At 39.9% G+C, this 25,608-nt stretch overlaps 3 protein-coding genes across 6 annotated transcripts in view; 2 read left to right on the top strand and 1 right to left on the bottom strand.

The window, feature by feature from the left end:
- Positions 1-10,561, top strand: part of tulp4a (TUB like protein 4a) — a 38,357-nt gene extending 27,796 nt beyond the window's left edge. The window contains exons 8-14 of one of the 2 annotated variants that reach the window (XM_074614965.1): positions 88-312; positions 555-789; positions 1,961-2,105; positions 2,657-2,801; positions 3,119-3,212; positions 3,340-6,788; positions 7,652-10,561. In XM_074614965.1, coding sequence (XP_074471066.1) covers positions 88-312; positions 555-789; positions 1,961-2,105; positions 2,657-2,801; positions 3,119-3,212; positions 3,340-6,788; positions 7,652-7,768 — 4,410 coding nt within the window. In that variant the 3' untranslated portion in view covers positions 7,769-10,561. Of the gene's footprint in view, positions 1-87; positions 313-554; positions 790-1,960; positions 2,106-2,629; positions 2,802-3,118; positions 3,213-3,339; positions 6,789-7,651 lie in introns of both variants that reach the window. The other variant, XM_074614964.1, reaches the window with a different exon arrangement.
- A 1,260-nt stretch (positions 10,562-11,821) lies between these two features.
- On the top strand, positions 11,822-21,177 carry tmem181 (transmembrane protein 181). Of its 2 annotated transcripts, none has more exons than XM_074614956.1 (17): positions 11,822-12,137; positions 14,336-14,439; positions 15,080-15,147; positions 15,442-15,532; positions 15,668-15,786; positions 16,067-16,183; positions 16,357-16,437; positions 16,596-16,695; positions 17,401-17,531; positions 17,620-17,711; positions 17,805-17,862; positions 18,266-18,368; positions 18,457-18,508; positions 18,615-18,697; positions 19,440-19,529; positions 19,615-19,681; positions 19,774-21,177. In XM_074614956.1, the coding sequence occupies exons 1-17, from the start codon at positions 12,004-12,006 to the stop codon at positions 19,856-19,858; spliced, it is 1,575 nt and encodes a 524-aa protein (XP_074471057.1). In that variant the 5' UTR covers positions 11,822-12,003; the 3' UTR covers positions 19,859-21,177. The 2 variants fall into 2 exon arrangements, with proteins under 2 accessions (XP_074471057.1, XP_074471058.1); XM_074614957.1 differs by lacking the exon at positions 11,822-12,137 and adding an exon at positions 13,889-14,046.
- dynlt1b (dynein light chain Tctex-type 1b) lies at positions 21,171-22,862 on the bottom strand. 2 transcript variants are annotated; one of them, XM_074614960.1, is made up of 5 exons: positions 22,747-22,861; positions 22,497-22,538; positions 21,707-21,830; positions 21,544-21,621; positions 21,171-21,384 (listed from the first exon to the last, which is right to left on the bottom strand). In XM_074614960.1, the coding sequence occupies exons 1-5, from the start codon at positions 22,771-22,773 to the stop codon at positions 21,314-21,316; spliced, it is 342 nt and encodes a 113-aa protein (XP_074471061.1). In that variant the 5' UTR covers positions 22,774-22,861; the 3' UTR covers positions 21,171-21,313. The 2 variants fall into 2 exon arrangements, with proteins under 2 accessions (XP_074471061.1, XP_074471062.1); XM_074614961.1 differs by lacking the exon at positions 21,171-21,384 and having other exon boundaries at positions 21,546-21,601; positions 22,747-22,862.
- Positions 22,863-25,608: the final 2,746 nt, after the last annotated feature.

Below are 25,608 nucleotides of genomic sequence, written 5' to 3'. Positions count from 1 at the left end.
AACATTTTGAAAGGATGTAGTGCAGAATGTAGTAAATGTGACAAAGCAATCTTATCCTCTCTCCAATATATCTCCTCCATTATGCAGCGACCCATCACCACGCTGTGTTGGGGTCACCGGGACTCTCGCCTGTTCTTGGCCTGTGGCCCGGCGCTCTACGTAGTGCGAGTGGAGCACCGCGTTGCCAACCTGCAGCTTCTCTGCCAGCAGGGCATCGCCACAGCAGTGAAGGAGGAAAAAGATGTTGCCAAGCTCACCATGCCTTCCCGCCTCTGTTGTTACGTCACTACGGCTTTCGTACCCACCATCAAGGTAACACAAAACAGGAGGTTGCTAGATCCATTAAAAAAACGTGAAAATAGATGCGAAGAGCTTCCTGGAAATTTACTTCATGCATAGCATTGCTGTCATAGATGTCACCCTCTCCCCTACAAATAAGCCCAGGCAAAGCGTAGCTAAGCATAACAAACTTTTACAGGAGTACACTTCACCTAAAATTGTTGTGGTAGCATAAGTTTTTGAACTCCACTACAACCCCATGTTTTCTCTTTCAGCCCCCCATCCCTGATCCCAACAACATGCGTGATTTTGTGAGCTACCCAACAGCTGGAAACGAGCGTCTGCACTGTACCATGAAGCGTACGGAGGATAACCCTGAGGTGGGGGGGCCCTGCTACACTCTGTACCTGGAGTACCTAGGAGGTCTGGTGCCTATCCTCAAAGGCCGGCGAATAAGTAAACTGCGTCCAGAGTTTGTCATTATGGACCCCAAGACAGATGGGAAATCAGGTAAAACTGAGCTTCCTTCATACTGGCAACCTTATAAAACAAAAAAATAATCCCCAATTAACATGTTTCCCAATGATGTAAATAGTAAGATCAAGAACATTTAAGTCAACTGTTTAACATAAATAAAACATTTGTATATACTGTATGTGCTTATACATTTCTTTTGTGGAATATGTTTAAGAAAATGTGGGATTGATGGACAGTACATCCAGTGTGAGATTTTTCTTTCCATTTAAATAGTTGAACTTTCATTACGATAAAGTATATTAGAATGAGTTACTCCCATGTCTTTGTTCAATGAGCTGTTACTGCCCTCTCTAAAACTGACTTGGACCTGGAAGCTGTTCAAGAACCAAAATGTATTTCCTTTGTTTTTGATAATACAAATTATGAGTATGTGTTTTAATCATAACATACATACCGTATATGTTTTACTGCTTGTAAAGATTCAAACGGAGCTTCTAAATGCATTCCTCCCAGACACATTTGCCTGCTCCAGTACTTTTCCAGTTATTTGAGTTTCTTGAGTTGGCACTCAGAGAGTGAGTATGTTTTAGTCACATAGGGCAGGCTGGGCCCATGTTAATTAAAAGCTGCTTAATGGGGGCTCTGATGGCCCCTGGGTTCCTCATAAATCAACCCGCACCCTCCCCACACAGTGATAAATGAAGCCAGCCATGAAATGGTTCCAGCCCATTCACACTTTAATGTCCATCAAATAAATTAGCTTGACCTAAACTGGAGCAGCAGCGGTTCACAGACTCCATATGAATGAGGAAAAAGAGAAGGATGGAAACTACTGAAACAATGGCTGGGACCAAATGGCTCTTAATGTTTATCTGTAGAAATGATAGAACATTGCTGCTGCCATCTTGTTGCGTAAAAACATCTGAAGGTGCCTGCCTCCAGATCGTTAAAGTAGATTTACTGCAATACCAACTTTATTGTAATAATTTCCATTTTGTGGAGCATCTCATCTCATATTTATACTCCCTTCTTTCCTCCCTGATTTAGTCCACACGGTAATACCCTTTTGAAACAGCGATGTTATAAACATTTTAGCCAGAAACAAATTAGGATTTTTAGCGTCAAGAAGATCAACACATTTACAATCTATTTACTCAAACCTGACTCCATTCTTTCCATCCTCCATCGGGTTTTCTCTCCTCAGATGAGATATACGGCAACAGTCTGATAACTGCCATGATTGACAGCTGCAACTGCTCCGACTCCAGTGACATCGAGCTGAGTGACGACTGGGTTGGCAAGAAATCTCCAAAGATATCCAGGGGTAGCAAATCGCCCAAACTACCCAGGTAACAAGACACCTGACCTGTACTGTAGCATGCCATCTTTAATTTATACTTCCTGGGTTTTTTTTATATGATACTTGGTTCTTTGACCCGCCAGTTGCCAATGCTCCATGTGAAATGGACAAGAGGTTGTTTTGTTTAGTTCGCTCCACACAATATTAGATAAATCAAGTCAAGGTTTGGTCATTCAGCGTTAGTTTAGCTGCTTCTGTGAAAGCAGAGAACCAAAGGATGCATTTAAATGTCTTAGATTGCTGTCACTCCATCGTCCATCAGCATGAAAACATAAGAATTAACCTTTGAATAAATGTGTATTAATCACTTTCTGCCAAATACACTGCAATACCAGAATTTACTCCTGAATTTTGTTGGTAATTAGTGTTCCATCCCAGCAGATATTGAACTCTTAACCTTCTTTCCTATATTATTAACCCTTTACATAAATGTCTAATGAAATGTTCTACACTTGTTTTTTGGTTCACTGCATGCCTAAACCTTCTTTTTTTTATTTGCTACCTTCTCTGTAGAGACTTAGTTTGTCCCTTTACCAACAGGATCAACATTGATCCCAGAAAATCGCCCAAACTTTCCCGCACCACACAAGAGATCTCCAGGTCACCACGGTTACCGATACGGAAACCCTCAATTGGGTCACCCAGTCTAACACGGAGGGAATTTCCTCTAGATGACATCACTCAGGTAACAATCGAATTATTTAAGCGGAATTCATTATTTTCCCCTGAACCAGTGGTTCTTATTAATAATAATCATAATAATAATAATAATAATAATAATAATTACATCAAACACACTTGGCAGTGTTGGTTGGTTGGGAAGCCTGTGAGGAATCCACACCCATCACCTATGGATTGGTCGTGTTGCTTATGTGTCTAGGCATGGGGGCAGTGTTTTGTTTGATCATAAGCTCACGTTTTTCACTTTTAGAAATGTATTTATTCTGTTTTTTTTAATGTTTTATAGAAAATAATATGATTCTCTTTGTTCCCATCTTGCAGCAAAATTACCTTGCTCAGGTCACATCCAATATTTGGGGAACGAAGTTCAAGATTGTGGGGCTCGCAACATTCTTGCCAACTAATCTTGGTGCAGGTAACCAATCTACAACTTTACCATTAACATTTAGCCCTGAATGAATAAATAAATAAATAAATATCATCAGTACCATTTCTCACTTGCCTTTATTTTTATCATTCTTACTCTGTCCCTCTCCCTTCAGTCATCTATAAGACGAGCCTCCTCCATCTGCAGCCCAGACAGATGACCATCTACCTGCCAGAGGTGCGTAAAATCTCCATGGACTACATCAATCTGCCCGTCTTCAGCCCCAACGTCTTCAGTGAGGATGAAGATGACCTGCCTGTCACAGGCCCTGCTGGTACCACCGATGACAACCCGCCCTGCACTGTCAACATCCCTATAGCCCCCATCCATAGTCCCGCCCAGGCCATGTCCCCCGCCCAAAGCATTGGTCTGGTCCAGTCACTCCTAGCCAATCAAAATGTTCAGCTGGATGTCCTAACGAATCCCACAGCAACCCCTGCTGGGGCCGCTGCTGGTGGGCCAGACCAAAGCCAGGACACCATCCTGACAGCCCAGTACACTGTTCCCACCAGGTACTCCAGTCCTGGTCAGGTCATCTTTGGAGGACTAGAAATGGGTCGCCTGATGGTGGGACCTCCACCTTCTCATCATCCTTCACAACAACAGCAACAACAACCAAGCCACCATCAACAACAAATTCAGCACCACCACCAACAGCTTCAGCAGCAACAGCAACTCCAGCATCAGCAGCTCCAACAGCAGCAGCAACAGCAACTCCAACAGCAGCAACAGCACCAACTCCAACAGCAGCACCAACTCCAACAGCAGCAGCAGCAGATGCTCCAGCACCAACACTTACAACAGCAGCAGCAGCTTCAGCAACAGCACATTCAGCAGCAGATACAACACATGCAGCAGCAGCATCAACATCAGCTCCAGCAGCATATACAACAGCAGCAACAACTACAACAGCACCATCAACATATTCAGCAGCAACTGCATCAACAGATGCATCATCAACAGCACACACCGCAGCAGCAGCATCACCATCAACTTCAGCAGCCGCTCCAAATTCAAATCCCCGTTCCTTCCATTTCATCAGGACAGTCTTCAGGTGCAGCTGTGCACCAGCTCCAGCAGGGGACACTGCAGATACAGATTCCTCATCCACCTGCTGATTTAGTGGTTGAGAGAGTGGTGGGGGGTGAACACGAGCACCTACTGAAAATCAAAACCACTCGGTCAACTCCACAGCTGGCTGAGGGTGATACACTGGTGTTTAGTGCCCCTCTAGAGCTCAGCAAGATGAACCCCCCACCCCCCTATCCCGGGACAGTGGCTGCCGCCGTGGCTGCTGCAGCAGCTGCCGCTGCCTCTGCATCAGCCTCCGCTGCAGCCTCCAGTCCTGCATCTGGAGCAGGAGGGGGCACCGGTGGGACTCCTCCCCCTGGTGAACTTTGTCTGAAGAAGGGAGAGTTAACACTTTATCCTCCAGGTCAGCAACAAGCGCAGTACCCCACACCACTGGGATATGAGAGGATAACAACGTTTGACAGTAGTGGGAATGTGGAGGAAGTATGTCGTCCTCGAACGCGCCTTGTCTGCAATCAGAATGTCTACACACTCCAGGGACCCGGCAGCTCCGCCACCCTCAGGGTCACCTCCTCCTCATCCTCCTCCTCAGCCGACAAGAAGATCCAGCTGCCCTACACCTCTGCCACACTCAACAGACTCACCGCACCTCGCTATTCCATACCCAGCGGAGACCCGCCCCCATACCCTGACCCAGCCAATCAGAACAGTGCGGTTGGCAGGAACCCCGGACAGAGGCTCGACAGCAGTCTGATCCACGCCACTCTCAGGAGGAACAGCCGCGAGGCCGCTCTCAAAGTTTCCCAGATGCTGGAGCCGCCCAGACCACTGCCTCCCAAGGCTAAAAACAGTAGTAGTGCACTAGCAGCCTCGTTCCAGCAGAGGGTGCCAACAGCCTTATACACCTGCAGTCAGTGTAGCAGTGGATCCAGTGTTGGAAGCACTCCCCCAGGGAGCACTAATGGAATAGCAGGAGGAACTATTATCAGGCAGGATTTCCCTCCAGGGAACGGGGCACCACACAGCACAGTTATTGTTCACTCCAACAGCACTACTCCTCTGGCCTCCCAGTCCTCTTACAGCCTGCTGAGTGCTCTTGAAGGATCTGGGACTGCAGCAGCAGGAGGAGGAAGTAACAGAGACAGGGCTGATTATGTTAATTCAGCATTTACTGAGGATGAATCCCTGAACCAGTCACTGAGGAATCTGGCGCTAGGGGGAAATGATGCATCAGGGCTGGTTGTCAAACGCCCACCTCCCTATCAGTGGGACCCAGCTGCCACAGAGGAGGTGTGGGTTCCTCAGGAACGGACAGCAACGCTGAATCCCACCGCCCCCACCGGACCCCACAAACCACCCCCACTTATTCTTAGCCCAGCTCAGCACTTGGATGTGTCCAGGCTGCCTTTTGTCCTTTCCCCAAAGTCCCCCACCAGCCCAAGTGCTGCATCATTTCAAGCTGCTGCAGTAGCTGCAGGCTACCAAATCTCTCTCCAGTACCCTCCAACAACTGCCTATTCTGGAGCCCAGCTTCAGCCCATCCCAGGGTCACCACGCCCCTGCTCCTCCCCAAAGGAGGTGGTGGCACCTGTACCCTTCTCACAACAGGATGCAACCCTTGTCTTACCGCCTGGTTACCCGGCAAACCTGGCAAACCTGGCCTGCTGCCCTCTCCCACCTCTGTATCCAGGAGGAAGTGCTTGTGCCGGGCTCCCCATTCCCCCCATTTCCCTTCACACTCCTTGGGGCACCTATAATTCTTGCCCGCCTATGCCCAGTCCTGCAGTGCCCCTCCCACCCAAAGCATCCCACATGGCGGTAGATAAAAATGTTCTCTCGCCACCGCCTCCTCCCCCTCCTCCTCCACCACCCCCTCCGCCACCACCAGCAGAGCTGCAGAGCCATGGAGGATTACAAGAGGCCATGGTAGAGGCTGGGGAAGCTTTTCAGGAGGTGCTCTCGTTGACTGAGAGCCCTGTCCCACAGCGGTCTGAGAAGCTCAGCAAGAAGAACCGCAAGCGGGTGGACGGGCGCACCGAGGAGGCTAACGTGCCACCTCTAGCTGAAGGAAGCAAGTCGAAAAAGGAGGGCAGAGCTTTGGGTGATTTCAACTCGCTCATCTCCAGTCCGCGGCTGGGAGGAAGGGACAAGAAGAAGCTGAAGGGACAGAAAGAGCAGCAGTTGAAGGCCAAGAAGCTGAGCAAGGGCACTGCCAATAGTGAGTTCCAAGACAGTTCAGAAAGCGAGCCAGAGCTGTTCATCAGCGGGGATGAGCTGCTCAATCAGTGCCAGAGCGGTAAGAAGGGCTGGAAGAGTAAGAGGAACTTGAGGGCTGCCAACGAACTGGACGAGATCAAGTGTCGAAAGGCCGAGAAGGAGGACCGAGGGCTGGGCAGCCAGGGGTTTGTGTACGTCATGGCCAACAAGCAGCCGCTGTGGAATGAAGCCACGCAGGTCTACCAGCTGGACTTCGGTGGGCGCGTCACACAGGAGTCTGCCAAGAACTTTCAAATTGAACTGGAGGGCAGACAGGTAAGAGAGCTCAAGAAATATCACTCACTGCATGTTATCTGTATACTGAAAGGATCATTAAAAATATTCAAGAGTTATTGATTTGAAATAGGGCTGTCAAAAGTTAACGTGATAATAACACGTTAACACAAATTCACTTTTAACAGCACTAATTTCTTTCCCATTAACTTGCAATTTTTAGGTGTCAGTTTTAAAGCTAGAGAGAATACTGCCATTATGTAAAACTACAAAACCTAAGGAATCCATTGGTACCAATCATGTCATACTAGCTTGTCGTGAAGGAGGTTAAATAACGCTCCAAACTTACACTACATTTTAGCGAGGAAAAACTGCCATGGCTATATTCAAAGGGGTCCCTTGACCTCTGACCTCAACATATGTGAATGAAAATGGGTACCCACGAGTCTCCCCTTTACTGACATGCCCACTTTATGATAATCACATGCAGTTTTGGACAAGTCATAGTCAACTCAGCTCACTGACACACTGACAGCTGTTGTTGCCTGTTGGCCTTGAATTTGCCATGTTATGATTTGAGCATATTTGTTATGCTAAATGCAGTACCTGTGAGGGTTTCTGGACAATATTTGTCATTGTTCTTAATTGATTTGTATTTGCATAAAGCAAGCGTAGTTGTCCAGTCCCATGTTGATAAGAGTATTAAATACTTGACAAATCTCCCTTTAAGGTACATTTTGAACAGATAAAAAATTTGCAATTAATTGTGATTAATCATGGACAATCATGCGATTAATCAGGATTAAATATTTTAATCGATTGACAGCCCTAATTTGAAATACTGTGTGCAGAAGGACCTGGTGTTAATGATGGTACCTTCCATACTTTTTTGTTTTTCTACACAGGTCATGCAGTTTGGCAGGATTGATGGCAATGCCTACATCCTGGACTTCCAGTATCCCTTCTCTGCTGTGCAGGCCTTCGCAGTGGCTTTAGCCAATGTTACACAACGCCTCAAATGAGATGTCCCCTCCCTACTTACCCTGAGTTATATCTGGGATTTAAATGCAATCTGTTGAAGGGGCACAGTTGTTTCATTTGAGATTAATAAACTTTTGATTTTTGGAGAGAAGATTTAAATCAGCCCTGGTCATAGAGAGAGATACAATCATGCTGCACTACACAATGCTGCCACTAGAGTTGGTGCAATAAGCATTGGCTGCATTCGCCAAGGACGCCCTCAGATTTGCTCCGTTTGGCAGTCAGTGGCACCTTGCAGTGCATGTTGGGCCAAAGAGCTGAGCTTTGGTAATCATCATGCAAATAAATGCTGCTTTAGCTAGAAGAAGCTTGTAGACGTGATAACCGATCGGTTAACTGAGAGAGAGGGATGTCGAGGTGCAGTTTTCAAAAGAAGCAGCAGTAATACTTGAAAACCACACTCTGGAGATCACAGTTGTTGTTTTGTTTTTTTCCCCAGAGCGCACAGGTACTACTGGGCACTGAAATCCATTGCTGTACAAACTTCAGTGAAACAGTTGCCACTTTATTATACTGCTTTTGCTTTTAGGATTTTATTAAATGACTAAACATTGTGGAGGGTAGGAGGGTCTTTTTGTTTTTGCTCTCTGCCATTCCTTTTGTTACTATCTCAGTCTATCTCGGCTGGAATTGAGGCTTAGATATATGCATCATTTAGGAGCACTACTAAGAGGTCACACTTTTCACTGTAGTCAAAGGTGTGTCACTGTTCAACACTTGGGGAGGTCAACGAGTAGATGAGGCGAACTGCAGTCTTTTCCACATAGTTTCCTGGGACTTTGAAGGAAGAAGGAATGTTACTCTGCTACATGGATTAATTTATGTGTACATTTTGTTCTTTATCTATTCAGATATGAATTTTAACATTATTGTCATTGTTTGTGATATACAATCTTCATACCCTGTCAACATGGTTTTCAACTTACCTGCTTTATTTGGGAGAACCGGTGGCTGAATATCGCTGTGGAGTAATTCAGGTGGGAGGGTGTGTACTGAATAGCTTTGACTGATATATCCTGTACTTAGTGAAATATCTACATATGGTGACACGGGCGCTGAAGAAGTCGCCACGGCCTGGATCGAACAACTCTGGCATGAAGTGATTTGTCACCTGCTGTCACTTCTGTGAAGTGAATGTGTAGTTGGGGTGGAGTCTGCTCTTTAAGAACCACACTAAACATGTAAGCAAGGTACAGGAAATATTTTTGTATATTTCACCTATGCCATTTCATACTCTTTTCAGAAGTCATGTAAATACATATCAGTCATATGTAAATGTTGTAAAAGAGACTCGGGTGACTTTGACAGATGTCTGTTTACACCTGTCTCCACTGTGTTTTAAGTGTAATTTCAGGTGTGGAGCGACGCTGTAGTACTGTTTTTAAATCGACAGCTACAACCACAACAAAAACAGTTAAGCTGAAATCATTGTCACTGAAGTCTTTGAAGTCAGAATTCCAATGAAGGATGAAGCTATTGTTCATTTAGTAAGCTGACACTGAAATCTGAAAAGCTGTTTTTTTTTTTTCCTTTCTTTCTTTCAGGCTGTCAAACTTGTATTTGTGTTGAACTAAAGGACACAGAGCAGGGCCAGCTGATAGGAGTAAATTGCAAATATAAATAAATAGGTTTATCTGTATGAGATGGTAGCCAAAATCATTAAAAAGGGCAGTAATATTAGGTGTGTTTAGGGTCACCTCTATTTTGTGCCAAAATATGCATTTGCTTAAATTTATAGTTGGAAAATGGGCCTAGAGGGAAGTGTAACTTAATTCTTGAAATAGAAAACCAGCTCTGTTTTGGTCTCTGAATTGATGAGATTATTAAATTCTTTAGTGTGATCTTTATGATCACAACAAGATGCATGTCTGTCAGATCGGGGGTTGTAGGGAAGATTAAAAAAATGTATGATCCTAAAAAATGAAAAGAACGCGAGCATGTCATAAAGAAAATATCCATATTTTTGTGTTAGTTGTGCAATATTTTCTTAGGGGGAAAACAATCCTTTGTCATCACTTTTGACCACAGTTTGATACCATTTCTTTTTAGTTCAGCATCTCCGTTGCTGGTCTGTACATTTTATTTATGAGATTATTTCCTGAAGGAGATATAGTATCTATACATACTGTATATTGTGGAGTTTTCTGAACATTTCTTTGTGTTGATAAAAATTTGTAACCCAAATTGTGAGATGGGAAGATGAGGGGTTGGGTCGGGGGGGGCGGGGGTTTGGAAACGGGCAAATTCTTCTGTGTTTTGTGAAGTTTGCATTGGATGGAAAAGATGTGAATGAGTAAGTGCCCAGTTTAGTGTAGTTGGTAGACTAGTTATGTAGAGTGTAACTGTCAAGTCAAGGTGTGTCTGTATTCAACTGTGCAGTCTACCAATCCCATCAGTGTTAAATCTATTATCTTTAAACGTGTGTGGTCATGGCTTCTTACACACACACATACACAGACATCGTTCACACAAGTGTAAGCCACTGAGTTCATGTTGAGAATTGCCTATGGACTTAGGTTAAGGATTCACTTTAAACTGATTTTATGAGATGACCTGTTGTAGATATTGTAGGATTTGGCTTTTCTTTAGAAAAGGTATGTGCTTCGTATTTGTAGATGTTAGACCTAAATGACAAAAACACTTGAAAAGAATCTGAGTCTGATTTGGTGACTGAACGTTTATAGTGAATGGATAGTAAGGCATGCCATGTAAATTATTTTATAATTGTATATGTCACGCATCTTTTGAATAAAACGTCATTGTTTCCGAAAAAACACTGTCTTGTCTCCTAAATAGATCTGTTATTATTGTTCAAGTCAGAGATGGCATTGTTTTAAATCTATCCAGCTATTGGACTAGACCAGGGTGCACACAAGGTGGCTCTATTGTCTCTATCAAGACTTCAAAAAAAGAAAAGGTCAGGAGTGTTCGGAAGTTCAAACAAGTGTAATGAAGGTGCTCTTTGGTTGGGAACACAAAAGTTCAAAAAAGAAGAAAGGTCCAAGGCACTCTTCTGGCAAAAAAGTTTAAGAAGATCGATTATGCTTGTTTTCAGGTTCATACTTGTATTTGGGGTTTCTACTAGAACATGTTTACATGCTTTAATGTTCACAAAACGCTTTACTAAGAATCTGGCGATAAGATACGTATCACCATACAGGGGTTACGATGCAATATATTGCATGATATTGTGGTACTGTAAGCAAGGCAATATATTGTGATTTTTTTAAATCTAATTTTGAGAAAACGGTCATGGTGTAAAAAAAAACACCACCATATGCATAAAATTTGAGTAACATTTTTAAATTTTTTATGCAATCAGAATAGTAGGATTTGCATTTCTCTTTGCAAATAAAATAAAGTATTGACTGAGTTTGCTTGTAAACTATTAGAAATCAATACAGGTTTTTTTGAGAATCGATACAGTATCACTAAACATAATATTGCAATACTCCACTTTTCATCCACCCCTAGTAAACACTGAGTCAGTGGTAACAGACAGTAGAAATATGGATCATGTAACCTTAATCACTGACTATTTTTAATTTAGGAATTGCTTTTTAAGAATAATATATATATTTTTTTTTTTAAACGCTTTTTTTTATTTGAGAACAAAGAACATGAGGTCATCATGGGTGTTACAATGTCAGATCACAGGACATTTTTCAAAATACATCTTAATATACAATGTCACACTTCAATCAACGGTGTAAATACACAATCCATTTTTCCCAGTACTCAGTACTTTTTTCCAATTTAAGCCTTAAAATAAATGTGAGCCTTTCCATACAATATAAGAATAATATTTTTTAATATAAGGAAAATCTATCTGCCAAGGTGGCTGGTGATCTGAAATTTGTACTGCTAATGTCATTCCCTGTGTGTGCGGTCTCCATGGTGGTGTCATTATAGAGGCAGCTGTCTGTCTCTGTCCACGGTGCTGAACTCAGACCACGTGACTCTGCTCTAGTGTGTTTCTGTCTTTATGTGCTTCCGCCCTTCCTCTTCTGTTTTTTTTTTTACAGCTTTTTTTTCCCCCTCTTTGAAACGACACAAACAAAACAGCGTCGGCTGCATTTTCAATTATAAAAGCGACGTGACAATAGAGACAGATCATTGTGCTGTTCTCTCTATAGGCCGCTGGGTGGGTTGTTGTCTCTCCATCGCCATCTTTCAGCCTCTCTCTGTCTCTGTCTCTGTGTGTGTGATCATAATAATGGACACCGACTACTCGTCCGGCCTGGAGAACCCTCTGTACAGCGAGCTGAAGTACTTCTGCAGGAAGATCCAGGAGGCCTACAACGAGCTGAAGGAGGACCTGACACCTTACAGGGATGATCGCTTTTACAGGTGCGTCTCCTGTTTTATCTGCTAAACACACAATGCAGACAGACGCATCTCCTGCTGTGTTATACAATATATATTGGCGTTGTATGCTGTGAATTATATTATTTTACAATCTGCAACCTTGATGTATAACAGGTACATTATGAGCATGTTGTGTTATAATGGTAGATGATGCTGAGCTGTCCTATAATAGATTAATTTGACAACCTATTCATGGAAATGGTGAAAAATACTTTGCATTTTTGCACACTTTATATTAGTATGAACTCAAATGTTAATATATCATGGCGTTTGATGCTGTGAATTATCATTTTACAATATGCAACCTTGATGCATAACAGTTATATTATGAGCATGTTGTGTTATAATGGTAGATGATGCTGAGCTGTCCTATAATAGATTAATTTGACAACATATTCGTGGAAATGGGGAAAATACTTTGCATTCTGCACACTTTATATTAGTATGAATTAAAATGTTAGATAATTTAAACGAGGTAGAGGCCTTTTGATTCCTATCAAAGGCAACAAGTGTTGTGTTGTTGGAGGGGGATCTATAACCATAGGCTGCATTAAATGATGGTGAATCACCATATGCTTACTTTAAAATAAATCAAATACTGTCAAAATTTGAAGAAATCAACTAAAATGAATAGCTCATTAGAATTTTTTTTTTTTTATTAGAAATTAAAAGTCAACGTATGACGTAATGACGTAGTCGTGTTACGCAACCTTTTTGTCACGTAGAGGACGTTCACGTTACTATTATTTTTTTTTTTTATTGTGTGTTACTTTATTTTATTTTATATATTTTTTTTTTATTTATCCCTTCATTCTTTATAAGTATTATTTACCTATATATCAGTTTAATTGATTATTGTATGGAAAAAGCATTCTGGGAAGATTTGGAGGACTGGCTGTAAACCAAAATCCAACTACTTGCTCCTCTCACAAGAGAAAATATTGTGTTTGGTATTAACATGAAGGACATTATGAGTGACTTGATATTGAACAATCTGATACTGCTGGCAAATTTTTTCATCCATGCATCCAAATGGAGGAAAATGAAACCCCTATTTTCCGTTTTCAAAAGGGACCTTGTGGACAATCATCTCAGTGCTTTAAGACTAATGAATGGACAACATGCAAAGTCTCTCCTCAGAGCTTATGAAGAACTGAACATATATGATGATAACCCCTAGAGCTACTATGGAAGAGTGCAGTCTTATTATTTATTTATTTATTTATTTATGCATTTCTTTTTTTGTTCCTTTAATTATTTTCTACCCCCTCTTTTATTTTTGTTACTATTTTTTATAATTTAAATTATCTTCCCTATCCAATTGTGTCTTGTATGTTAGAATTATTGAGTTTAGATTACAATGCCTTAATGTTTGTAAATTAATTATCTTCAATAAAAAAAAAAATATATATATATATATCATATATAATGACTGAATTATCTTCAACAACAAAAAAAAAAATATATATATATATATATATATATATATACTGTCATACTCACACTTCCGGTAAATCCTTTCAAAATAAAACTTTCAACGTAAAAAAAAAAAAGGATAGCCGTTACCTTCAATAATTTAAACTCTACGCCTTTTGCGAAATAAAATAACTCACAGCCACAAATAAATATATCAACCTAATGTCTAACAATGAAAAACGACGGCTTCATAAAAAAAAGAAGCACGTATATCTAAAAAAATAAATAAATAAAACACCCGGAAATAAAGATTTCCATTTCCGGTTGACACGTCACCACGGCTCCTCCCACTCGATGACGTTGCATTCCGGTTGTCGCTAACTGATGTTGATACCGGATACACGGATGTGGATTCACTGCGAAGTATTAACGTTTTCTCTCGGTACCGAGACAGCGAACCGGCAGACATGGAGCTGTAAGTTTAAGATGTTGGTCAGCGGGATGTGTCACCGATGTGTTAATGTTGTGAGGGACATTATTAGAACCAATGTGGAGCTCTGTTTCTACCATCTGTTACTGTTACTGCATGAACTAGCATCGATGCTAGCAGTGTTGACATAGAACCACAGTAGGACAACAACATCTACCACTAATCAAACATTACTCACGTCCTGTTCGTCTCACCCACTCTCTGCTACTGGCTCTGGTGATCAGCTTGTGTCTCTGTCTCTGTGTTAACTCCAGTGAATGTCTCCCTGTGACAGATTGGCCCCCATGCGGCTCTACACCTTGTCCAAAAGACACTTTGTCTTGGTTTTCGTCTTGTTCCTGATCTGCTTTGGCCTCACAGTCTTCATTGGGATTGCAGGTATGTCTGATAAACATAATCTACAACACTGGCCCCAAGATGGGTGTTGGTCATTAAGTAATTTAAAGCTCTAGGACAGATAGCAGGGCAGATAATAATGCACACAGTGCACTTTCATAGACTAAGCTACTGGAGTTAACCTGCACTATACTCACTTTTAACAGTCTCTTCTGCACTATATTCACTTTTTAACAGTCTCTTCTGCACTATATTCATTTTTAACAGTCTCTTCTGCACTATATTCACTTTTCTAATAGTCCTGTATCTCAGCTGTTACCCTGCACTATATTCAGTTTTAACAGTTTTCTTCATCTCCTTGTATTTTTATATCTGGTATATTTTTTTGTACTTTGTACTTTGCACTACTAACTTTTTTTTACTGCCTTTTAAGTAACATGTTTTACACAATGGAACTGTGATGCTGGAAACTTGAATTTCCCTCGGGATCAATAAAGTTACTATCTATCTATCTATCTATTTATTTAAACACAACACTTTAGGTTTTGAGATACAGAGAAATTGAGTGAATAATTCTGCCTGACTTCATCACCTAGCTACTGTTATCAACTGCTCCTTTCTGGATAGTCCAGTTGTTCAGTTTGTGAAACATGTATTCATTGTGTCTTCTTAATTTGTGTAGGTCCTAAGGTTATTGCTGAGCAAGAACACAATGCTGATCAGTTACTTCTCAAAAACCTCTCAGTTAAGGTAAGATTAAAACGTGTGTTGCAGTAATCACATCAGCACATCAGTGATATTTTATATTCATGTCAGGAATACGTGTGAATGAATGAAATCATCTAACTTCTGCTAAAATGCAATCACATTCATGATGATGAATTGGTGCGACATTTGCACATTTACCACTGTCCTTAATGCTTAAGTACTAGTTTTTGTTGGACTTGCTTTCTACAGATTGTTGACACTACTTGAGTTACTGTTGTATCAAAGTATCTCTTATACTGATTAGTAAATGAACTGTCATTTATTGTATGTTTTCAGACTGGGCCCTTCAATCTACTTTCTCCTCCCCTCACCACCTACAACCAGCAGCTATGGCTCACCTGTGTGATGCAGGCTGAACACAGCAATAGTAAGACCACAGAATGAGCTACAGATAACAACCGTTTACCTTGTCACACCTCAAATAGCTTTCTCTTTTATTATTTTTGCAAGCTTACTTGGCTTTGGTTGATAACATGTTTTTTTTTACTGCTGTCTGTGTCAGTGGGAGACTTCCAGCAGCCTTTCGAGATCAACGTTGAGCTAAAGGGAGTGATGCAGGACGCCAGTGTGATGCACATCAACAACGTGCACCAGAAATCCCGGACGCTACACTGCGGGGATGTAAGTGTCAATCAGCAAACCCAGCCACCTTCCTCTCTCGCAGTTTGCTGGATTGTCATTAATCATTTAGTCAGGCAGCAGCAACCAGCACAGCAGTCAGTGTGAGCTTATGAAATGTCATCTATTATATGAAATGAGGTTGCAGTGTAGCGGTGAATGCAGGATTAAATTTGATCATCATGTTAGTCAGATAGTAACATCCTCAGGGCAGTTTATTGATGCACTGTACAGTTGTTGACTGAACTGTCAGTGACGCAGCGTTTCTTGTCTCTCCTTACAGAAATGTGATGAGATCATTGTGCTCCATCTTGGCTATCTGAACTACACCCAGTACCAGGTCATGGTCAGCTTCAAAGGCCTTGAAAATATCACGTATGAAATCAAGGTCAAGTTTATTGTAAGTGACACACACTTCCAGCTCATAAAACAAACTCTGTGATATTGTCTTTTTGTTGCTGCATTGGATTTATTTATTTCTAATTTTTTTTCCAAATAACTTGAGCTCGCAGGTCAGCACAGCCTTTTTACTCTTTTTTTCTTTCTATCCCTTTTGTTCTTGTTTTTCCTCAGTGGAAAACGTACAACCCCACCTTCTCGCAAGTGGAGATCTGGTTCCGTTTTGTCTTTGTGGTGTTGACCTTTATGGTGACGGTAAGAGCACGTCTTAACCTTCTTTCATATCACATAACCAGTATTCAAATCTGACCAAAATGTGACCGTGAAAAAAGATAACTAGTGTAAATCAGAGACTTAAAATCAATGTTTACCAAATGCAGGACTAACATGTTTTTTTTCTCTGCATGTCCCAGTGTATGTTTGCACACTCACTGAGGAAGTTTTCCATGAGGGATTGGGGCATAGAACAGAAGTGGATGTCTATCCTGCTCCCTTTGCTGTTACTCTACAACGGTGAGCTTCAGTATTATATCTCTTAAAGTCATATTTTACCCCTAAAATACAACCTGTACAATCTGGCAGCCCCACTCTCATCCCACCTCGTCACATACTGACCCTTTGTCAGACCCCTCTGCGTCACTTTTCGGTCTCAGTAAACACATGTTAATGTTATGAATTAAACAAAAACACTTGCTTATGATTAGGCAACAAAACCACTTAGTTAGGTTGAGGAAAAAACTACATGGTTGGGCTTAAAATTATTATATTTTTACAGTGCAAATGTGAATTGACGTTGTGAACATGGGACACGAACGATCAGCTGGTTGTAAAGTGAAAGTGAAACGTAATGCACGGGACACGAACAGCGGTCTCCTGGATGAAAGCCTTGCCAGTACTACTTGGGTCTCTTACGCTCTTTAAACTGCATCACTACAGCACTTTTCCTGAGCGTTTACTGTTGCCGCGGATGGGTTTACATTGTAGGTTATGGAAAGCTCGGTGTGTCTCTTACTGCCGCTAAAGGGTACCTTGTGCAGCGTATCGAACACCGACGTTCGTGACAACCTTTACAGCTGCACCTTTTCACATTCACAGCCAAAGAACTGTGGTTTCATGTGTCAACTACAGATGTTAACATGTGTCCTGTCCATTGTAAAAGAAGTCCTACTTGAAGGTCAGGTGTGTTGCTTATTGCGTTTTGTTGCTTTTACTGTTCAGATCCGTTCTTCCCGCTGTCATTCCTGGTGAACAGCTGGTTTCCGGGGACGTTGGACGCTTTCTTCCAGGCTCTGTTCCTGTGTTCCCTGCTGCTCTTCTGGCTCTGTGTTTATCATGGCATCAGGGTTCAGGTGGGTCCAGCACTGCACCTGTACTTTAATGGTTTCCTCTCATTTTTTAGCGCAATCTTATTTAATGCGTTTTGTGTCGTTTCCACAGGGTGAGAGGAAATGTCTGACGTTCTACCTGCCTAAGCTGATCATCGTGGGTCTTCTGTGGATCTCAGCAGTTACACTGGGCATATGGCAAACGTAAGTCTGACCCCACTGGCCACTAGCAGACTGATGCAAACTGTGAATTACAACAGGACTGAAAAGATCTACTACTTTTTTCTGAATTTGCAGGGTTAATGAACTCCAAGACCCTACTTATCAGTATAAAGTGGACATAATGAACTTTCAGGTGAGACTGTTATTTTTAATGGTACAGGTAAGGGATAATGATAATGATAAAAGGGTCTTGTTGGGGTTTATTTCACAACGTTGACCCGCTAACTGTACGTTATCCCACTTATTACACGGCTACATACTTAAGAAATCAATAATTTGACACAAAGAATGGTCCGCCAGAGTCCGAGATCAGAACTGCATCCATAGCAACGGTCTGTTATACATAGCAACGGTCTGCTATAAAGAAATAACAGACCATAGAACGCTGTGATTGACCAATCAGAATCGAGTATTCAGCAAAGCCGTGTAATAAGTTGTGGTAAAGGTGATTGGACAGTATTGTTATATTTAGTACACCCAGTGTTTATGTCTTCATTTGCCCAGCAGTTTAATAAAGTCCCATGTTATTTCTCCAGGGCATGAAGGTCTTCTTCCTGATTGTAGTTGCCCTCTACATCCTCTACTTGATCTTCCTGGTCGTCAGAGCTTGTTCTGAACTCAAGAACATGCCTTACTCAGGTATCACAGCCTACATACCACACCTCTCTGAGAAGTCAATTGCTGTTAGTATGATAACATTAAAGTTCTGTGTGTTTTCAATCACTAGATCTCCGGCTCAGGTTTTTGACGGCGCTGACGTTTGTGGTCCTTGTTATAAGGTGTGTTTTTTAAGGAAAACCCAAAACCCAATAGGACTCGCTTTGTGTTTTTTTTAAGGCCCTTTGTGGTTAATTGATCCTGTCCTTGTTGCTCTTTCTCCTCCAGCATGGTCATTCTCTACCTGAGGTTTGGTGCCAAGGCTCTCCAAGACAACTTTGTCGCTGAACTGTCTACTCATTACCAGAACTATATCCTTTCAAACAATATTTCATTTCGACCACGATTTCACTTAAAGGACCAGTGTGTATCAATTAGGGGGATCTATTGGCATAAATGGAATACAATAATAATAGTATAATAATTATGTTTTCTTTAATGTATAATCACCTGAAAATAGGAGTTGTTGCGTTTTCGTTACCTTAGAACGAGTCGTTTATATCTACATAGGGAGCGGTCCGCCATGTTGTGTGACAAACCACTGTTATCTTTTCCTGCTTGGGCTAGAGTCGATAACGTTACTCACTCCGAGGTTGACCTCTGTCACTCCACTCAGCCGCCGGGAAACAAGACACGGCTTGTTGGTCTTGAGGAGCTGCAGCATTTATTTCTGCACAAACTGCAACTTCCACTTTACATTCACTTGATATTCTCAAAGCTAAACTAACTCTGTCTTCTGCTTTTGCTCACACACATTCACCGCCGCTCTCTCTTTCTTTTCCACTAACTTCTCACGTGCACACACTCTCTAGGAACTGGCACTTCTATTCTCCAAATGACCTACGCTACCTTTACAACAGCTCTAGATAAGGCCATTTGCGTTTTCACTTCGGCCACTGTAGTTCTTCTACACGCTTGGCACAGGTTACAATCTGCAACCTCACCGCTAGATGCCACCAGATGTTACTCACTGTACCTTTTTAAATATACCCATGTGAGATACCATGTTGATGTCTTGAATAGTGAGAAAATATCCCTTAACTCGAGACATACCAGCTGAATTTTTATCATTCTACGGTCTACTCAACTTTTACTTGTACACATTGGCATTTGTGTATTCCCCCTCCAAAAATGCACTTTATGGTAGGTAATACAGTACAGTTTCAATTCAGTAGATAATGAAGATGAATTACTGTATTAATCCAACTGGTTTTGTTTAATTTCCCAGACTCCCAGTTGAAGGATAACCCTGCTTTCTCAATGCTAAATGACTCCGATGATGAAGTAATATACGGGTAAGCATTTGTTTACTTTATTGCTTTTGTGAATTCTTACTCCTCACAGTTTTGGAGGTAGTATTAATTATGTTTTCTTTATCTTTGTCAAGGAGTGATTATGAAGACATGCCTTTACAAAACGGACGTGCTATCAAAGCAACCGCCAAGTACCAGGATGAGACTGACAGTGACTGATGGGACCTCCGACTGGCTTGTTGTGTCCCTGTTGGAAACTATGAAAAAAAACAACAACTATCGTGCGTATGTGTAAATAAGGAGTACTTGCATTGGTAATATGAAATGATATACTGTAAGTGTACATAAATATATTTTTAAAAAAGTTCCATGTCTACTGAATGTATGGTACTTTTACTGAAAGTTGGGGCATGTTGCCACTCAAACGTTTTTCTTCAGTGTTTACGCTTTCAGCCTCATTGAAAACAAAGGAAACAAACTTTTTATCCGTTTGTAAACTCTTTTCCTCACAACCAGCATTTCTTCACAACCTGATAGTTAGAAATGATCGGGAAAAGTGCTAATATTAATTGGGGGAATTTCTTTGTGCAAAATCAATGTTATTTTTTAATGCTTTCGTTGAACCACTGTTGTCTCTCTATTGCACTGTGTTGTTTTTCAATTCCTTTCTGCTCTCTGACAGTCTGAGAATAATGAGAATGTATATATCTGGCCAAAGCTGAGTAACATTATACTGGTGGTAGAAAGTAAAGGAAGCTTATGCTGCAGTGGCCGTTAAGTGCACATTGTGGCCTGCCAGCACTGACATGAGTGATGAACGTGGGAATTAAAGTGCCATAGCAGTGTTGGCTTTTGACAATTTCATTTTTTTCCTCAGACATGTTTTTAAAAATACAGAGAGCTGTAGTAAGTACCACTTCTTCCCTTGGAAAGCAGCTTCATAATTGCACTTGTTTAATTTATTTCGCTGAACAGTGACGACATTTGATACTGTATTATCTGACTTCCTGGATGAATTGCGTGGATTTTACACAACTTTATGTAAAGGGACTACTGATTTATCATGTTAAACTTGTTGTATTTCTTATCCCCGCACATACAGTAGTTATACCATTGGCCAAATATATTTTGCCTTATGTAGAACATCTTATCTTAAGTAATCGTTTTTTCTTCCGTAACTTTCCTTATATTGCTTACAATGTGAGGCTTGCTGCCCTTTCCATTGTTTTATAAAACTACTTAATGGACAAAAACCGCCAAAACAAAAGTGTTTCATGTATTTTAATCAAGATGGTGCCTTGTCTTTACCACTTAACCATTTCTTCTAAATGGGCTGCAGTCTTAACTGTAAAGATGCTTTGAAATAAATGTACATAATTGATTCTTTCAGTGTGAATGTAGTTTAAGGTGGTCAAATGAGGTTGTTGTCGGTCCTGATATGTTGGAATTTCTTACAATTTTTGTTGCTTCATAAGATAAGAGCTGTACATGTAGCACTCTGTCATGTCACATGTAAATAAAGCAAAGTATATACAGCACAGTGTTGTTTTAATCAATTGCACTTAATATAAAACACAACAGTTTATACAAATATAGCCAACATGAGCAAACATAGATGCTGGTTCTGAAAAATACACAAAATCCTTCAAACACTTAAGGTACATTGTAGTTGGTTCAGATGGCCAGCCCAAAAACACTGACGATACAGTACATGGACTTGTTCTCCCATCTCACCGCACAGCTTCCTGTTGGGTGTAATACACAATAAATTCAGTATCACCTCCACGCGTACACATTTAGTGACAAAATACTAACAGTTTTTGAAAGCTGACCCCTCAAGAGCACACTGATAGTTGCTGACAGAAGAGAAAGCATTTTATTACATTAAAAACATTGTATTTTACCATCAGTAGAGTTGTCCCAGAAGCATGTGCTGGCTGTTTGCAGACCTGCTCCATTTTTCTGCATGATGATACAGGTTACTGTGGAGGAAAAACACACTGTCTTTTAACTCCATAGCCCAAGAACCATCAGAATACTATTGTTTTACTGCATCAGCGCATGTACCAATATATTTGAAAGGCTTCCCCAGCTTGCTGAGTTGACTGAGGCACTGCTCCACTACACTGGTGGTCCACTGGTTCACTCTGCTGTGCTGGTAGACATTTCCTCCTATGGCTGCTTCCACTGACTAAAGAGACAGTTTAAACAAAGTGGTAACTGATCAACACACACAGTGGCATACCTTTTAGAGAAGATAAGATAAGATATTCAGTGGGGAAATTTGCAGTGTACATTTTCCACTTGTGCAATTTTGTTAATAGTCTGTTTATTGTCAATACTGTATATACTGCTCCTATTTTTATACTTCCTTCTATTTAAATGGTTCATATTTTGTTACACTTTGTTTAGCTCTTTTTTTACTGTGTTAGCTGATGCATCTTGTTTTTTGCACTATCCCCTTTGCTGCTGTACACTGCAAATTTCCCCACTGTGGGCCAAATAAAGGAATATCTTATCTTATCTCATTGCACATCTTATTGTCATTATACAGTATAGTGCAGTTTAATAGACAATGATGGGTTTATATATGTTATAAATCAATGCATTTGTAATTCATATCATATAATACAACTTAACCAGCAACATATTAAATTATTTATTATATTAGCATTAAATTGTACTGAAAATGCATTATAATTAATCTGTGGTATGGTATAAATGTATGCCTACAGTTGCCTAGCAACCGTTGCAGTGTCCTTAGCAACCAGTTAAAGTTGTAAACTAGCGGTAGCAATAGGCCGATTAAATCTAAACTTTGTGGATAAACAGAAGGACATCGTGTCTTTTTGCTTACCTCTTTAATGATTTTGCTCACTTCTTCAACGATGAACGCAGTCTGTTTTAATGAGAAACAACACAGTTCAGTTTAAGATAGCAGGTCAACATGGCTACTCGTCTTCTAACGTTACTGTCTGGCCTAAAGCTTTATGTGTTAGTTACAACCTTAGGGAACCTCCACAGAGAGCATTGTGTGGTAATATTTGATTGTTGTTTGTAGGTGATAAAAGATACATGCAATAACTAGTTAGAAGTATGAAACCCACCTCCTCTTCTGTCTGATACTCGTCCATTGCTTCTGCCTCCGATGAGTGGATCAAGTTATCTAAAGACTTCCGGTCGGATTTCAGAATAAGACACTGAATACTATTTTTTTTTTAAAGATAAAATAAGATAAGATATTCCTTTATTAGTCCCGCAGTGGGGAAATTCGCTGAGCCTTCTTGCACAATCTTTTCAAGGTCCTGATACTGATGATGATCTGGTGGTGATGTACCAAAAGATTAAGTATTTCCTTATTTGTGAAACCTATAATAAAGTATAACTTCACAGGATGCTCCACGTTCCTCATGTTCACATAGTCGGCACGCTGCACTATTTCCCCTCTAAAATAACACGTAAACTTATGACTTTATTCTTGTAATATTACAACTTTTTTTCTCGTAAAGTTATGAATTTATTCTCGTAATATTACAACTTTTTTTCTCGTAAAGTTATGACTTTATTCTTGTAATATTACAACTTTTTTTCTCGTAAAGTTATGAATTTATTCTCGTAATATTACAACTTTTTTTCTCGTAAAGTTATGACTTTATTCTTGTAATATTACAACTTTTTTTCTCGTAAAGTTATGACTTTATTCTTGTAATATTACAACTTTTTTTCTTGTAAAGTTATGACTTTATTCTCGTAATATTACAACTTTATTCTCGTAATATTACAATTTTTTTTCTCGTTAAATTATGACTTTATTCTCGCAAAGTTATGACTTTATTCTGTTAATCTCAGATGTTTTTTCCCTCAATGTGGCCCTAATACTCTGTAGCACATTTGCTCTTTGGGCCCTCACTGCATTAGACTTATATACTATATACTTAGACTATAAACTGTGTTACTTTTATCACAATTCTCAAATGGTTTGCGGCTCCAGACAGATTTTAATTTTTTAATTTTTGCCTAAAATGGCTCTTTTGATAGTAAAGGTTGCTGACCCCTGAACCAGAAGGACTAGAAGTTGGGGAAACTCTCGCGAGATAGTTAAGGTTAGGCGTCGATCTCGAATAGTTAAGATTAGGATAAATCGTCGGGCACGAAGTCTCGCGAGAGTTTGTGCACGTTTTAGCAGATCTCAGATCAGATTTCGTAATTTGCGGGTTACCTTCTTGACACTGACAGTGACGCAGTTTCAGTTTCCACTTTGCTGGCTCTCCCGTTAGGTAATCGGTATTTCTCTCCGTCCAGACTACAGGTAGGTTAATGCTCTACAACCTCTTTTTAGACAGCGAACTTTATCGTTATTCCCCACAGTGTCTCGGCATTAACAATAACCGTAAAGGACAACGTTATAACGTTTCCTCGTCGAGTTGTTTTGTTGCTAACGAAGCTAACTGCAAATATGCTAGCTAGGTTAGCTCAGTTAGCTAAAGTTGCATTAGACAACGTTAACGAGCGAGATAGTGGGAATACACATTCATGCGCGTTATTCTGCTAATATTGAGTTATTTACACTGTTTAACTTAATCATAAACGTTAGATAAAGCAAACTTTAAACGACCTCAATTTCACCTTGGAAGGAGGAGACCATTCGTAAGGTTTATGTACATTGAACTTGGTGAGTTAACTACGTTATTATTAAGCTGTAGTTACTCCTATTACGCTATTGCTACTAACTAACGCTAAATATTAGTTAAGTGTCGAGGTTCTCAGTAAATACATTACGATATTACTAACTAACTAACGCTAAATATTAGCCATGTGTCGAGGTCCGCCATTTTTATTGAAGATAATTCATTTACAAACATTAAAGCATTGTAATCTAAACTCAATACTTCTAACATACAAGGCACAATTGGATAGGAAAGATAACTTAAATTATAAAAAATAATATAATAACAAAAATAAAATTGGGGGTAAAAAATAATTCAAGGAACAAAAAAAAAGAAATGCATAAATAAATAATAATAAGACTGCACTTTTCCATAGTAGCTCTAGGGGGTCATCATCATATATAGGATAGGAAAGATAACTTAAATTATAAAAAATAATATAATAAAAATAAAAGAGTGGGTAGAAAATAATTCAAGGAACAAAAAAAAAGAAATGCATAAATAAATAATAAGACTGCACTCTTCCATAGTAGCTCTAGGGGGTCATCATATATAGGATAGGAAAGATAACTTAAATTATAAAAAAATATATATAATAACAAAAATAAAAGGGGGTAGAAAATAATTCAAGGAACAAAAAAATAAATGCATAAATAAATAATAAGACTGCACTCTTCCATAGTAGCTCTAGGGGTCATCATCATATATAGGATAGGAAAGATAACTTAAATTATAAAAAAAAAATATATAATGACAAAAATAAAAGGGGGTAGAAAATAATTCAAGGAACAATAAAAAAGAAATGCATAAATAAATGAATAATAAGACTACTCTTCCATAGTAGCTCTAGGGGGTCATCATATATAGGATAGGAAAGATAACTTAAATTATAAAAAATAATATAATAACAAAAATAAAAATTGGGGGTAAAAAATAATTCAAGGAACAATAAAAAAGAAATGCATAAATAAATAATAATAAGACTGCACTCTTTCATAGTAGCTCTAGGGGTCATCATCATATATAAGATAGGAAAGATAACTTAAATTATAAAAAATATATATATATAATAACAAAAATAAAAGAGTGGGTAGAAAATAATTCAAGGAACAAAAAAAAAGAAATGCATAAATAAATAATAATAAGACTGCACTCTTCCATAGTAGCTCTAGGGGTCATCATCATATATAGGATAGGAAAGATAACTTAAATTATAAAAAATAATATAATAACAAAAAATTAAATTGGGGGTAAAAAATAATTCAAGGAACAATAAAAAAGAAATGCATAAATAAATAATAA

This window comes from Sebastes fasciatus, chromosome 18 (assembly GCF_043250625.1).
Source record: "Sebastes fasciatus isolate fSebFas1 chromosome 18, fSebFas1.pri, whole genome shotgun sequence".
NCBI lineage: Eukaryota > Metazoa > Chordata > Actinopteri > Perciformes > Sebastidae > Sebastes > Sebastes fasciatus.
This window is presented reverse-complemented; position numbering and strand designations above follow the sequence as displayed.

Excerpts from the sequence above, each read along its gene's own strand:
- dynlt1b (XM_074614960.1), bottom strand. The coding sequence starts at position 22,773 with ATGGACGAGTATCAGACAGAAGAGGAG. Across the intron at positions 22,539-22,746 it reads AGTATCAGACAGAAGAGGAG|ACTGCGTTCATCGTTGAAGA; the intron begins GTGGGTTTCATA and ends TCATTAAAACAG. Across the intron at positions 21,385-21,543 it reads CTGGGACAACTCTACTGATG|GAAGCTGTGCGGTGAGATGG; the intron begins GTAAAATACAAT and ends TACACCCAACAG.
- tmem181 (XM_074614956.1), top strand. The coding sequence starts at position 12,004 with ATGGACACCGACTACTCGTCCGGCCTGGAGAACCCTCTGTACAGCGAG. Across the intron at positions 15,148-15,441 it reads TCAAAAACCTCTCAGTTAAG|ACTGGGCCCTTCAATCTACT; the intron begins GTAAGATTAAAA and ends GTATGTTTTCAG. Across the intron at positions 19,530-19,614 it reads CTCCAAAAATGCACTTTATG|ACTCCCAGTTGAAGGATAAC; the intron begins GTAGGTAATACA and ends TTAATTTCCCAG.